Consider the following 14110-nt stretch of genomic DNA (forward strand, 5'->3'; position numbering starts at 1 on the left):
AGGTAAAATTCATTTACTTGGGTATCCATTTTGCATTTCATATAGCTAATACTATCCATGTCAATTGATAATGCCTAAAGTTCTAAAAAGTACAGTGTAACATTAGTTTCCATCTAGCTAGTTAAGTGTGATTGTGATGAAATTCTTCAATCAAGGGACTACTGTTCCTTTGCCTTTTCACTCCTAGGTGGGTTATAAAATGCTGGAGAAGTTTCTACAAGCTTTCTTTGATGTAAGGAAGAAGCAATGACATATTCCTAAGGTATATAAACTATAACTTGCATCTTGCAAAAGATAAAGGGGATACGGGAAATACTGAAATAAGAGCGTATGGGGTAATTCTTGCAAGCAATTGAATGTTAAGAGTAGTGAATGGAGCTTGTTAGATTTTTCACATATACTTAAAATCTTCAAAACTTCAAATATGTTTAGTCAGTTGAGGGGAGCTTTTGCAATTGCAATCTACATAGTAATGCAAGGTATTTTCCTTTAACTATAAGTACAATAGCAAACAGTAACTCCTTCGCAAGGGGTAAAAAGCCATCCTTATTGCCTCTATAGAGAGTGCAATGCTTGGGATCTCAGATTAAGGCTTACACAGATGTTTCAATCCTTACATAGACTTCAACTCTTGTAAATTTGCATGGTCTAGCTACGACACCATCCTAGAACCCATCACATCAATGGTGGATGCCCTACAACTAAGCTTCTAGCCTTTTGCAAATATTGTCTCTTATCAAGTTTGTAATATGGCACATTATCTTCCAGTACTCCCCTACTTTTGTAAGCCCACTTCCCCACCCACCTCCTGCATCCCACTCAACACACTTGGTGCTTGGTAATCCTAGCTTTATAGGTTTAATACTATGTCATTTGCATGGAAAAGCTAGGACTTGAAATTAAAGCCTCCAATGGGCATGCCAGGGCATTCTGCTTCTGATCTACCAGCCCTTTTCAGTTACACATTCATTTTCAAAATGTGAGAAGACCTTTGTTAAGTAGCAAAGCATTGGCAGGAGATGGTTATAAGTTGAGGAAATATTTGGATTAAACACTGCATCAAAGATGCATTTCATGAAATCGAAATCAATAGCAAATGCTATGAGGGTAGTCAAACAAACCCATTATAAGCTCTTCAAAATAATCAATGAAAGCTATCTTCTATTAGATCCTTGCTAGAGAAACTAGAAGTGGAGCAACAAGAAGGATTTAGGTGATTGTGTAACAACAGACATGACTAAGTAAAACAAACCTCCTTGTATCCCACAATCGAGCAAGCACTGGAGGGTGATTAATCCAACAGCATGCAGATAAAAATGTTGCTCAATGAAATGGAAATCAAGAGCTTCCTGCAATATTGAGTCTTGAGATTGCTAATGGTTCACCAATTTTTTTCTGTAATATATTGGCTTCATTAGGTTGGCATAACAGTCTTTCAGTTGAAGTGATAGAGAGGAGTTGGATGATTGTGTTTGTTGTAGGCGTAATTATGCTAAGATGATCTTGACATGCTTACAAACTAAATTTTTGGTCACTATGTCGGTACATTTATGGTCATGTCTTTTTTGTTGGTCACTGCTCTTAAGCTAAGCCAAAATAAAGGACAGAAATTGTAGCTGGAAAAAGTCATCATTCTCTACTAGCAACAACCAAGGCTGAAAATACTTGAATGTGCTTGCATATTCAAGCCATTGTGGTAGTGTGCTAGTATGTCTGTGTTCTCTACCGTCTTGCCAGTCAAGTTTAATTAATATTTTGGAAGTGAAATAGACTTTTAACCACCCAACTTGGGATGGGAACGTTTACAGCAAGTATATCACAACTGTTAACTGTAGCAGTTTTGAAATAGAAAAGAAAACTTTTATGAACATCTTAAATATTTTGTGAAGTGACAGGTAATTCCCCAGCAATCAGTGTATGTTGATGACTTTACAACAATAATTATGCCCCAATAGTTAGCCATATTATAATGATATTTATCATCTTTGCACTCTCATATGTCCTTGAGCTAAGCAGTAAGAATGCCTGACATGACTTTAACAGCTTCGCCCTGTAAAAGTATACGGTTTTTATCCTGTATCACTTGAAGGACCAACTTCCCACCCCTCTTTGATGCCTGATTCACAGAAGGATTGGGTAAATTCAGATAACCACCCAAATTACAAGATATTTGATGCATCCAATGAAAAGGCGACATAAATACACTCTCATGTATAGCCAAAAATGCATATGAATAAAAATAAATCAAACAGAAATAAAAGAGTGATTGGTATATAATTATATGTATATTACTATATAGTTATAATTTCTAACCAGCTGAAAGCATCCTCCACGTGTTCAACTCCTATTTAAACCTGTCATGAAACGTACAATTTACCTGGTAAGCAACTAAGTGGGTTTTCCCAAGCTTTGTGGCCCAATAAGGTCCCAATGCACAGTGGGCACTTCCACAAACAGGGTCCTGGAAAGTGGCAAACAATGTAATACACGGATAAGATTCCAAGAGAAAAGAAAAGGAATCAATTAAGTAAATTCTCGAGCCAAAAGCTGACAAGTGAGATATTTATCACATAAATACAAGAGTTTGTTATGAGAATAAACTAACCCTATTCTAAGGATTAAAGTAAAATCAAGATCTCTTGAAGCTAACAGAATATTTATTTAAAATTTTAATCAACTGTTGGGGATTGTTTTCCTTTTTCACATCATTTCATCATCTAATCAATGAATAAGCATTTTTTATTCAAAATCTATGCTAAGGATCAAATGGTAACAATTGTATCCATCATAATTTTCTTTTTCAGTTCATCAAATAAGGAATTATAAAAACACTTGCAATAAGAAATGAATTACAACATAAATTTTCCTTTCAGAAGATTTTTAATTAGTGCCATACAATTAACTAAGTTTCAAATCAACAGACATTTGTTTAAGAAGAACAGCCCATTCACCTTAAAAGACAGTTTCCCTACCTCATTAATGCCAAATTTTGGACAGAAATAACGTGAGTAAAAGTCAAATCCAGATTGCTGAGGAGCAAGTCCTGTTACAATGACCCCACTGCCACTGCATTTATGAATTTCATCAAATTGAGGCTGTAGGCTTTCAACTTGTTCTCCTGAAGCAAGTTCAATCTTCAAAAACAGATAACATCGACCACCACAATAATTAATATTCTTGCTATGAAAACATTGAATAATCATGCTACGAGCATACACATATTGCCTGATATAACTGCATTTGTATTAATCATTAAAAATTATCTAAAATATGCATGAAACAGAGCTGTATTCATGTTGCTTGTACCTTAAGTATATTGTTCTCGTTTCTAAATATATTGAATAAATGATGCTAAAGTCTCTAAGCCCCAGGAAAGTCAGATTCACAAACCTAAAGGTGAAGGTACAAGATTCATGGTGGTGTGATATTCTCGAAAATGAACATGGTATGAAGGAAAAGAGAAAGATTACAAATTCAGACCAAGTGATCAAGAAGCTGAAAGGAAAAGTTCATTTTGTAAAATAACGGAGTGGATTTGTTCAAGAAGCTCCAAAAATTGTGCAAAAGAGGAACATTTATTAAATAGTACACAAAGTTCTATGGACTCCACATTGCAGTTGATCATAAAAGTGTGACACTAAGGCCTCCAAGTATGTTATTAAAAATTAAACAGGTTTATTTAATTTATGAATTTCATAGAAGAGGCTTACCATGTAGTCCTCAAAGCAAAGAATTTATACTGCAAACAATAGTACATGAGTAGATGGTGATGCCCAATGTCCCGAGAACATTGATGAGTCTAATGAGTTATAAAGGTTGAGTTACTTTGCTCTCCATAAGTTTGTGATTGTGTATTTAAACCATATATTGGAATTTAGGAAGACAACGGCAAAACATTTTGCACGATTGTAGTAGGATCTCATGCAATTGAAAAAATTGTATATAAACCTAAAGAAATGTAGTTTTATGCAAAGAGAGTTTTTGAACTTGGGGCTTATATCTGAAGACAAGTGAAGGGGAAATGAACCTAGAGAAAATGGGAGAAATAGTTGACTGACTAGTACCATAAAGTGCAACAAAATCCAAAGTTTTTCATTTATTGATAAGCTTATATAAGAAATTCGTAAGTAACATTAGTAGTATATGTGCACCATTAATTCATTGAATATGAAAAGGAGGCTTTGACTGAATTGTTATTACAGCCAAGAGTCTTATACTCATGAAGAAGAAGGTGACTAAGGAGATTGTATTAAGACTCTTGGAGTTTAGCAACATATTTCAAATTGATTATGATGCTAGTGGAACCACAATAGGTTCAGTTCTGAGTATATAAACAGCCAAACCGACCTGAACTAAATACATATGAGATGCGTAGAGTACTTGCAAATTTGCAATGTTCTTCCTTTGTATTGAAGCGTAGTATTTTAGCAAAGACAAATCAAGTTGCAAATATCTTAAGTAGGACGTATACTTTGTTGTCCACAATAATTATTAAATCAAAGGGTAAGGAATGACTGAAGGATTTGGATGTGGCGAATCCAAATTTTATATATGCATGAAGGCATGCAATAGAGGCATGGGCTGGAGAAATGGCTCATTTACAGATTACTTAAAATAGGCCACTTTGGAACCTATAAGTTGGAAAGAATCACTAGCCTAATTTGTGTTAGTGTGTGTTAGTTTGTAGAGAGATGCAAAACATGCCAAATTGCTATGGGAGTAGTACAAAACACTATGTTGAACAAACCATAGTTGGAAAACTCGCCAAATCCAAAAACTCGCCGAGCCCCCCAAAAGTTTAATCGGGAAAAACTCGGCCATTTAAAAAAAAAACTCGGGAAAACTCGGGAACCTAAAAAAGCCGCTAAAATTTAATACAAAATACATTTTTTTGCAAATTTCAATGAGAAGATGCATCTAATGAGTTCATTATAGAGAACACAAAAGAAAGAAGCAGGAGTTTAGATATATATAAATGCATAGTGGGTACAAAGTCACATTCTCATGCTGAATGCTGATGGCGGGAAGCATAATAGTAAATAATTTGTGTCAAACTAGAAGTAAAAACATCATTACAATCACATTTTCCTCTTCCTAGCTCTACTAGCATATTGTAACTCTTTATCTTACATAATATATATAGGCTTTTTGCCTTTTGTTTTTAACAAAAAAAAAAAATTATTTACAAATAAATTTTAAAAAAAAATAAAAAAATTTAAAGAGTTTTTCTGAAAAACTCGCTGATTTTTTGCAAAAAACTCGGCGATTTTTTCCAAAAACTCGGCGATTAGTAGAAACTCGCCGATTATTCGGCGATTATGCCAACTATGGAACAAACCATAGTTGAAAAACTCAGATGTGAAAAACCAAAAAATTGGACGTAGACTCAAACAAGACTTGGGAAAGGACATGGCAAAAGAAAAAAAAACATAGTTTTACATAAAAATGAAAAACTTGGATGTATTTTGCCAATTTGATGTTGACTGTTCAACTTGTCCACAACCTAAACCTTGTTATGACCAAGAGAAAGCAGCAAATGAATGAAAAAGGTTTTTAAAAAAACATTTTGTTAAAAGATTGGGCATGGAGTCCTAATGTCTGACTTGCATGACTCTATGCCTTAGACTCACGAGTCCAAAGGTAGTGACTTGCCTGGATTCAGCTTGCAAGTCCATGAAGTGTCGACTCGGTTTGCCATTGGACTCACAAGTTTGTGGCGAGCCTGGCGATTTTTCATACTATGTACAAACCTCCTCCTATGCTAAACAAACCTTACCAAAACTTGTCCATGGACTTTCTTCTTGGATTGATACAAAAACAAAGAGGTAATGACTAAACTTTTTTGGTATTAGGAAGACTTTCAAAGATGGCATATCTCATTCCTTGCAAATAGAAAAGTGGTGTGTAAAAGGTAGAAAATTTGTTCTTCAACAAGGTGATGAAAATTTCCATGACTTACCACAATGCATTACCTCAAATAAAGAGAGAAAGCTCAATTGTCTTTAGTAAATGTCGTGAAAGAAATTGGGCAAAAATTTAACTATAGTTGTTTTTGCATGATGATGAGATATTGTACTATTTTTTAATTCAAATCTAATAGAAAACATCTCTCCAACATATACAAATTCATTTGATAATTTTTTAAAAATAAAGTTTGCATGAATTAAAGTTTCTTAAGGAATTAAGCTTTGTTATCGAGTGTGTGCATCCTACCTAGGTATTCAGGTGTTGATGTGTTATGGTGTGAGATGGGGATGCTGGAGCATTTGGATGCTCTTAGGGAGCATGTTTTCCCCATGTGGATGGGTGCATTCAAATGTGCATCCATGCCCATCCAGATGCACATACAGGGAGAACAAATACACCTGGCTGCATCTAGATACAACCGGATGCCCAACACATTGAAAAAATCAATTAAAAACTCTAAAATAGTGACGTTTCACTAAACACATGTGCTTTAAAGTTAAATTTTTCCACAAAACCCTAAAACGACCCTAGATGAGGTTGTTCATTGTGAAACATATCATTTGTCAACTATCAATTGGCATTTAATATTTATCTTTGGCATTTGGCATTGATCAATGATGAAGTATCATACTATCCAATGCTTTTAATCTGTATATTTCTTACATTATTTTTGTATATATATACATACACACACATATATAAACGTACCCAAACGCATCCAAAACTTCCAAAAAATCATGTATCCACATATCAGGTTCTCATACCTACATCCGCATCTCTAAGTTTTAGATTATGACTTCAACGTTTGTTCTTCTATTCCATTGCATGTTCAAAATTAGTTCTTAGATTATTTAAGTAAACAATGTTAATTCTATAACTTTAAATCATATTGGTCTGATTACAAATCGTACTGATTTGTTCTTGCATAAGATCCCTTCTTAAGTCATTATATATTTGTCTTCTCTACTTAATAGGCATCTGCATCTCTCTTGGGCAACATGGTTTATGACTAACTAATCTCCTCGGTTAGTTAAGGTATGAAATTAAAATTCCCCTTGGAAAGTCACCGATTTTGAGAAAACATTCAAGGCTGACTTTGGAAGGGACATGTCCTTTGTCAGGACATGCCAATTGGTTACTATATTTAATAGGGTGTGGTTGTAGTTAAAGGAAAAACAAAGAACATACAGTCTGCTCCTTTAAGCAAGTCTGCCCTATACGAATACTTGGAAAAATAAAACATTTCAGAATAATAAATATATTATTGACATCTCTTTATACAAGTCAGAACTAAGGAAGATCATCTTCAGCAAGCACAATAGAAGGTATTCTCTAGGTTTGATCAACACAGAATTTGCGGAAACTTTAGATGGTATTAGAGCTCTGGTAGTCAAACCTAGGCTCTACAAATTAAACAATCAGACTTAATATATCTAGCATCATTCTTCTATCTTCAATGGCATACACAATCAGACCCGAGGATAGATTTGATGGGAAAGAACACTTCGATGCTTGGAAATTCAGAATCATGATGATTCTTGAAGAAAATGATGTAAACCAATTTGTTGATTCAGCATCCAAACAACCTGTTGTTGAATGTAATAAAACTACTTGGAGTAAAGGAAATAGAAAAGCCATGCAGATCATATTATATGGAGTGAAAAACGAAATAGTACCCATGCTAATGAAACATCAAACATCATTTAATATGATGAATGCATTATTAAATGCATATGAAGTCAACAATGCAACTAGAGTCCTCGCACTAAAAAGACAACTAAATCATATACAGATAAAGAAGGGAGAATCGATGAATTCTTACTTCCTAAGGGTTCCCCGTCTAAGAGATGAACATGCAAGTATAGGAACCATAATTGATGACAAGGAACTAACACTGATGGCTATAGATGGGTTACTAGATTCATGGGAAATGTTCGCACAAGGAGTAAGTGCTAGAGACAATCTTCCTGACTTCAATAGACTTAAGGGAGATTGTCTTTAGGAAGAATCTAGAAAACTTAAGAAAGGGGGAAAGTTGAAAACTGAAGATGAACTTTATGTTCTCAACACAAATTCCTATAAAGGTAAGAAGAAGCGTTTCAAGAAGAAAAAGGGTAATCAAAAGAATGACAAACCTAAAATAGATCTATCCAAAATAAAATGCGAAAAATTTGGACACTATAGATCTCATTGCCCTGAGAATTCTAAGCAACAAGTAAACTATACCAACATTACTAGGAAAGAAGAGAACTATGATCCTGAGAATCGTGTATTGTATTCGACACTATTGAATGAAGTCTCAAGTAAGGCATGGGTGATTGATAGTGGATCATCTCGACATATTATAGGATACAAAGAAGCACTAGACTCTATATTAGAAGAAGATGGCGAAGTCACCATTGGTGATAATTTAGCACATTCCGTCAAAGGAATTGGAAATTACACCCTAAAACTAAAGTCGGGTAGTGTTCTATATCTCAAAGGAGTAGTCTATGTACTAGGAATAAAAAGGAACCTAATCTCTGTTACAGCAATTGAAGATAATGGACATAATGTTGCATTCATGGACGGTAAAGTATTGACTTGGTCTAAGAACTCTTCATTTAAGAAATCAAAGTTGATTAGTCAAAGAAAGGGATACTTGTAGAAATTAAATACAAAACCTAGTCGACCTATTCAAGCATTAATTCATGAAGCTGCTGATATAAACAAAATATGGCACAGAAGGTTAGGTCATCTAAATTTCAAAACCTTATCAACTATGGAAAAGATGGTAATTGGTTTACCTAAGTTGAATAAAGATCACTCAAGTATATGCAATGGATGCACTCTGGGTAAGAACACCAAAAGTCCATTTCATAATAGCACTATAAAAAGTTAAAAACTAACAATGTTTTGGAATTAATCCACTCAGATTTATGTGGACCTATGTCTATTCCTCCTCTTGGAGGATTCTGGTACTATATACTTTTTATAGATGACTTCTCTAGGAAAACATGGATGTACTTCTTAAAGTGTAAAGAATCAGAAGAAATTCTTAAGAGATTTAAAGAATTCAAAACCTTAACTAAAAAAATTATCAGGACACAAAATTAAAACTCTTAGGACTGATAATGGAGGGGAATATACCTTAGATTTGTTTAAAACGTTTTGTAAAGAAACAAAAATTAAGAGGGAGTACACCGTTCCTTATAATCCACAACAAAATGGGGTAGCAAAAAGGAAGAATAGAACAATTATAGAAGCTGCAAGAGCTATGATATTTGATCTAAATCTAGAATATTATCTTTGGGCAGAAGCCTCTTGTACTGCTGTCTATATTCAAAATCGAAGTCCTCACTCTTAGCTTAGAGATAAAACTCCTGAAGAAGTCTTTACTAAGGTTAAACCTAATATATGTCATCTTAGGATTTTTGGGTGCCCAATATATATACATATTCTAAAACAAAAGAGAACTAAGTTAGAACCCTCTAGGAGGAAAGGTATTTTTGTTAGGTATAGTGAAACATCTAAAGCATATAGGATTTTCATACCTAGTCAAAAAAAATATTAAACTTCGTAGAGATGTAATATTTGAAGAAGATTTAGCATTCAAAAGAGCCCTAAGTTCTGGAGATCCCTCTCCCTTACCTAGTTCTGAAGAAAATACTGAATCTCAGTTTCAGAGGGAGAACATTGAAGAAATTGAAGATGAAATTCAAAATCTCAATCTTGAGGAAACTCAAAATTCAAAGAAAAGACCACTTTGGGCCATTAAGACAGTAGAGGAAGCACAAAACTTCGTTGCACCATCTGAAACCTTCAGAGAAAGAAAAAGAGCCAAAAGATTTTCTAATTATGCAGCAAACATGAGTGATTTGTCTAAATCAAAACCAACCAATGTTTCAAATGCTATTAAACATACAACTTGGAAGGATGCCATGACAGAAGAATACCAATCCATTATGAAGAATGAGGTTTGGGAAATTGTTCCAAGACCTGAAGGAAAATCCGTTATTTCTTCTAAGTGGATATTTAAAATCAAGCATATTGCTGATAGTAGCATTGAAAAATATAAAGCCAAATTCGTAGCTAGGGTATTCTCTCAGAAAGAGTGGATTGATTATGAAGAAACATTTGCTCCTATTGCTAGATACACCTCTATAAGAGTAGTCCTAGCTATTGCAACATCGAAGGGATGGAAAGTACATCAGATGGATGTAAAAATAACATTTTTGAATGGAAAGATTACAAAAGAGGTATATTTGGAGCAACCTCGAGGATTTGAAACTCATAACCCTAAAGTTTTTGTTTGCAGGCTCAAGAAAGCTCTTAGTGGGCTTAAACAGGCTCTAAGGGCTTGGTATGAAAGAATTGATAAGTATCTCACCGACTTAGCATTCTCCAAGAATGAAGTTGATCCAATCTATATTATAAAAGGGATAAAGATGATATGGTAATTTTGATACTGTATGTTGATGATTTACTAATAACAGGTGATGATCATCTCATGGATCAATGCAAGAAAGATCTAATTAGAGAATTTGAGATGAAAGATTTAAGACTCCTTCATTACTTCCTAGGACTGGAAGTATGGCAGAATTCTGACAACATTATGAATACTTAGTCAAGGAAAGTATACATTAAACATCTTGAAGAGATTTGGAATGTGGAACTGCAGGCTTATGTCTTCTCCAATGGAGACTAATCTACATAAACTCAAGGAAGCAGCAACAGAATCACCTTCCATAGATTCTACTATTTACAGACAGATGATTGGGTCCCTTATGTACTCGGTAAATACAAGACCTAATATTTGCTATGCTGTTAATGCCTTAAGTTAGTTTCTGTGTGAGGCAAAGGAGATTCACCTAGTTGTAGTCAAACACATCATGAGATACTTACAAGGCATTCTTAACCTTGGGCTCAGATATGAGAAAGTTGAACTGGACCTTCATGGGTACGCAGACTCAAATTGGGCTGGAAGCGTTACTAACAAGAAAAGAACTTCAGGATGTTGTTTCAGTTTAGGCTTAGCGATGATATCATGGATATGAAGAAAGCAATCATCAGTAGCACAAAATTCCATAGAAGCCGAATACATTGCAGCAGCAATGGCCTTTCGGGAAGTAGTTTGGCTTAGAAAGTTACTTGTGGGACTATTTGGTCAAGCCATGAATCCTACGATTATTCATTGCGATAATCAGAGTTCCATCAAACTTTCTGTGAATCCAATTTTTTATGACAGGTCCAAGCATAGTGAAATTCCTTACCATTATGTAAGAGATATGGTAGATAGGAATACTATAAAATTAGAATACATTTGCACTGCAAATTAGATAACAGATATTCTTACCAAACCTCTCTCTCGAGTGAAGATAGATCACTTCAAGAAAAGATTTCATATGGTTGAATTGTAATACATTTGTATTTTTTAAATTATTATTAAAATAATTTTATTGTTAAGCTATTGACTGTTATGGGCTCCACCATTTGTATTCATTATTTAAGACATGACGATCTTTGAGATAATGAACACTGTTATAAAAGACATTATGAGAAATGACAATTTCTTAATTAATGTGCTGAACAATAGCGAACTACTGTCAGATCTAGATGAGTTTAAGATCACATTGTGATATAGACAATACTATGCCTATAAGTCGCAGCGCAGATAAAGGAAGAATTTAATCTTTCTCTAGAGTTTATCCTATGAACTGGTAGATCTTAACTCAGGACCATGTTGTGATGTAGGCCTGCCAGTACCTATGAGTCACAACTTGGATAAAGGAAGAATTTAATCAATTCTCCAGATTTTATCATGTATGTTGCATTCTATGCAATAATATTATCACTAGTATAAGTGATAAGTCATATCACATATGACATTGTATCATGTGTTCAATGATACCACATGCTACGAAGATTCAAATAGATATAGAGTATCAATCTTTGCTTGTTCATCTTAATTGATGTTGCTAGATATAATATCTCTCAGTATGATCATCAAGTTAAGAGGGATTGTCAATTTTGTAACTTTAAATCATATCAGTTTGATTACCGATCGTATTGATCTATTCTTGCATAAGATCTCTTCTTAATTCATTATATATTTGTCTTCTCTACTTGATAGGTATCAGCATCTCTCTTGGACAACATGGTTTATAACTAACTAGTCTCCTTGGTTAGTTTAGGTATTAAACTAAAATTCTCCTTGGAAAGTCGCCGATTTTGAGAGAACATTCAAGGCCGACTTTGGAAGGGGCATGTCCTTATATTTAATAGGGTGTGGTTGTAGTTAAAGGACACACAAAGAACATACAATCTGCTCCTTTAAACAAGTTCCCCCTATACGAATACTTGCAGAAGTAAAACATTTCAGAATAATAAATGTATTATTGACATCTCTTTATACAAGTCAAAACTGAGGAAGATCATCTTCAGCAAGCACAATAGAAGGTATTATCTAAGTTTGATCAACACAAAAATTGCAGAAACTTTACAAACAAATCTCTTGGTTTCTTTTGGTTTGTCCTCCATAGACCTAGCTTGCACAAATCATTGAGACCTAATGTCATGATTATCTGTATTGATTTATGTGTCAAGAACAAATTGTACTTTTGGTGTGTTGAGCACTTAGGATTGAGGTATACAATAAAGCAATAGCAGCCTCCATTGTTTGTCAAGGTTTAAAAGGAACTTGCAGACTAAGTCAAGTAAGGGTTTAAACAACTAAAATAGTAAAAAGGATGTGGATTGTACAGTTTACATAATCAAGACTAACCTACACCATGCACCAAATGCCTTAAGAGGGCTCATGGGATTGCAAGTATAGGACATTTCACAACTAGTTAATCTTGGAACATGTTATTAACAACCCTAACTATAGATAAGAATACTACTCCACAATCTACATGGGCATCATGTCAAAGTATTAACACTCCCTAGTTTCCATCTAGGACCCTCTTCCTATTATTGCATCAGAATTTGCATTTGATGAGTGATGTGAATTCTCCATTTATGCACTAGTGGTGTTGCGAAACCTTCATATATGTATGTTTGGTACTCATTGTATGCACGTGATTGGCATGTCTGTTGCAAAATATCCTTGTTGTGCTTATTGTGTTTGTAACTAAGTAATTGTTTCCTAGTTTAAAGCAGTGGGCCTAAGGTTCGACGTGTTTAAGTGGCACTGAACCACCATTGGAGCCACACAATCTCAAAGTTTGTCAATTTGGATAGTGTGTTGGACTCTTGCAAAATCGTGATACTTGTACCTCTTCTTTATTAATTTCTTCCAAACATTGTTATATGGGATATTGCGACATTGGTATAAAGTAGGTCTTTGAACATTATTGAACTCTCTAGTTATGGTCTATCCATATATTTGATGAGAGCCTTTTTATTGTAACAATTCTATAGGTTTGATTTGATAGATTTTTCTCATCATCTTATGTGGGTGATAGCATGTTCTACATAGTCCTAAATCTATGATGTTCAGCTCTAGTTTTCTTTAAAAATAGTAAAATGGGATATTGCAACATTTGTATTAAATAAGTCTCTGTACATTATTGAACTCTCTAATTATGGTACATCCACATTTGGGATGAGATCCTTTTATTGTCATGATTCTATAGCTTTAATTTTATTGATTTTGCACATCTTCTTGTGTGGATGGAAGCATGTTTTAATTAGTGCTAAACCTATGATGCTCAGCTCTAGTTTGCTTTCATACTCGAAAAGAATTTTATGATTATGGTGGGCTATCCAAGGATGTCAGTGTAAGCGCTTTTCAATTACAAAATGAAAACTATGCTCACCTATATATTTTAGATTGAGTGTACGTTCTTTCATTGTTTGTTGATAAGAAGCTTACTTTCTTGTATATTAATGCTTAAAGGGTTAAAATGACTTCAAGTGTTTGTGGTTTCTAAACATGTCAATTCATTGGTGAAACCCAATTTAGGACAACACTTTTATCAAGGTAGTTATGCCATGTTTAGTGTCTAGGAGGGTTAAGTCTTGTTCAAGCCTAGTCCTTCCTTGTCTTGGACTTTTTGCCCTCAAATTCATGGTTTTCATGTTTTACATGGGGCAACTCAAAACAAGTGTTGTGGTAAGAAGCCTTCAAGAAACTCAATGAGCTATTTCAAAGCTTCCAAGA

At 34.3% G+C, this 14110-nt stretch overlaps 1 protein-coding gene across 1 annotated transcript in view; it reads right to left on the reverse strand.

Annotated features, from left to right (window-relative positions):
- Nucleotides 1-1742: 1742 nt before the first annotated feature.
- Nucleotides 1743-14110, reverse strand: part of LOC149571314 (uncharacterized) — a 32142-nt gene continuing 19774 nt past the window's right edge. Inside the window, exons 4-6 of the mRNA XM_089812864.1 lie at nucleotides 2973-3134; nucleotides 2378-2461; nucleotides 1743-2116 (exon numbers count right to left, since the gene is read on the reverse strand). Of these exons, the coding sequence (XP_089668990.1) occupies nucleotides 2009-2116; nucleotides 2378-2461; nucleotides 2973-3134 (354 nt within the window). The 3' untranslated portion in view covers nucleotides 1743-2008. The remainder of the gene's footprint in view (nucleotides 2117-2377; nucleotides 2462-2972; nucleotides 3135-14110) is intronic.

The sequence above is a fragment of the Cupressus sempervirens genome, chromosome 2 (assembly GCF_028749045.1).
Source record: "Cupressus sempervirens isolate cs-2001-9-10 chromosome 2, ASM2874904v1, whole genome shotgun sequence".
Taxonomy (NCBI): domain Eukaryota; kingdom Viridiplantae; phylum Streptophyta; class Pinopsida; order Cupressales; family Cupressaceae; genus Cupressus; species Cupressus sempervirens.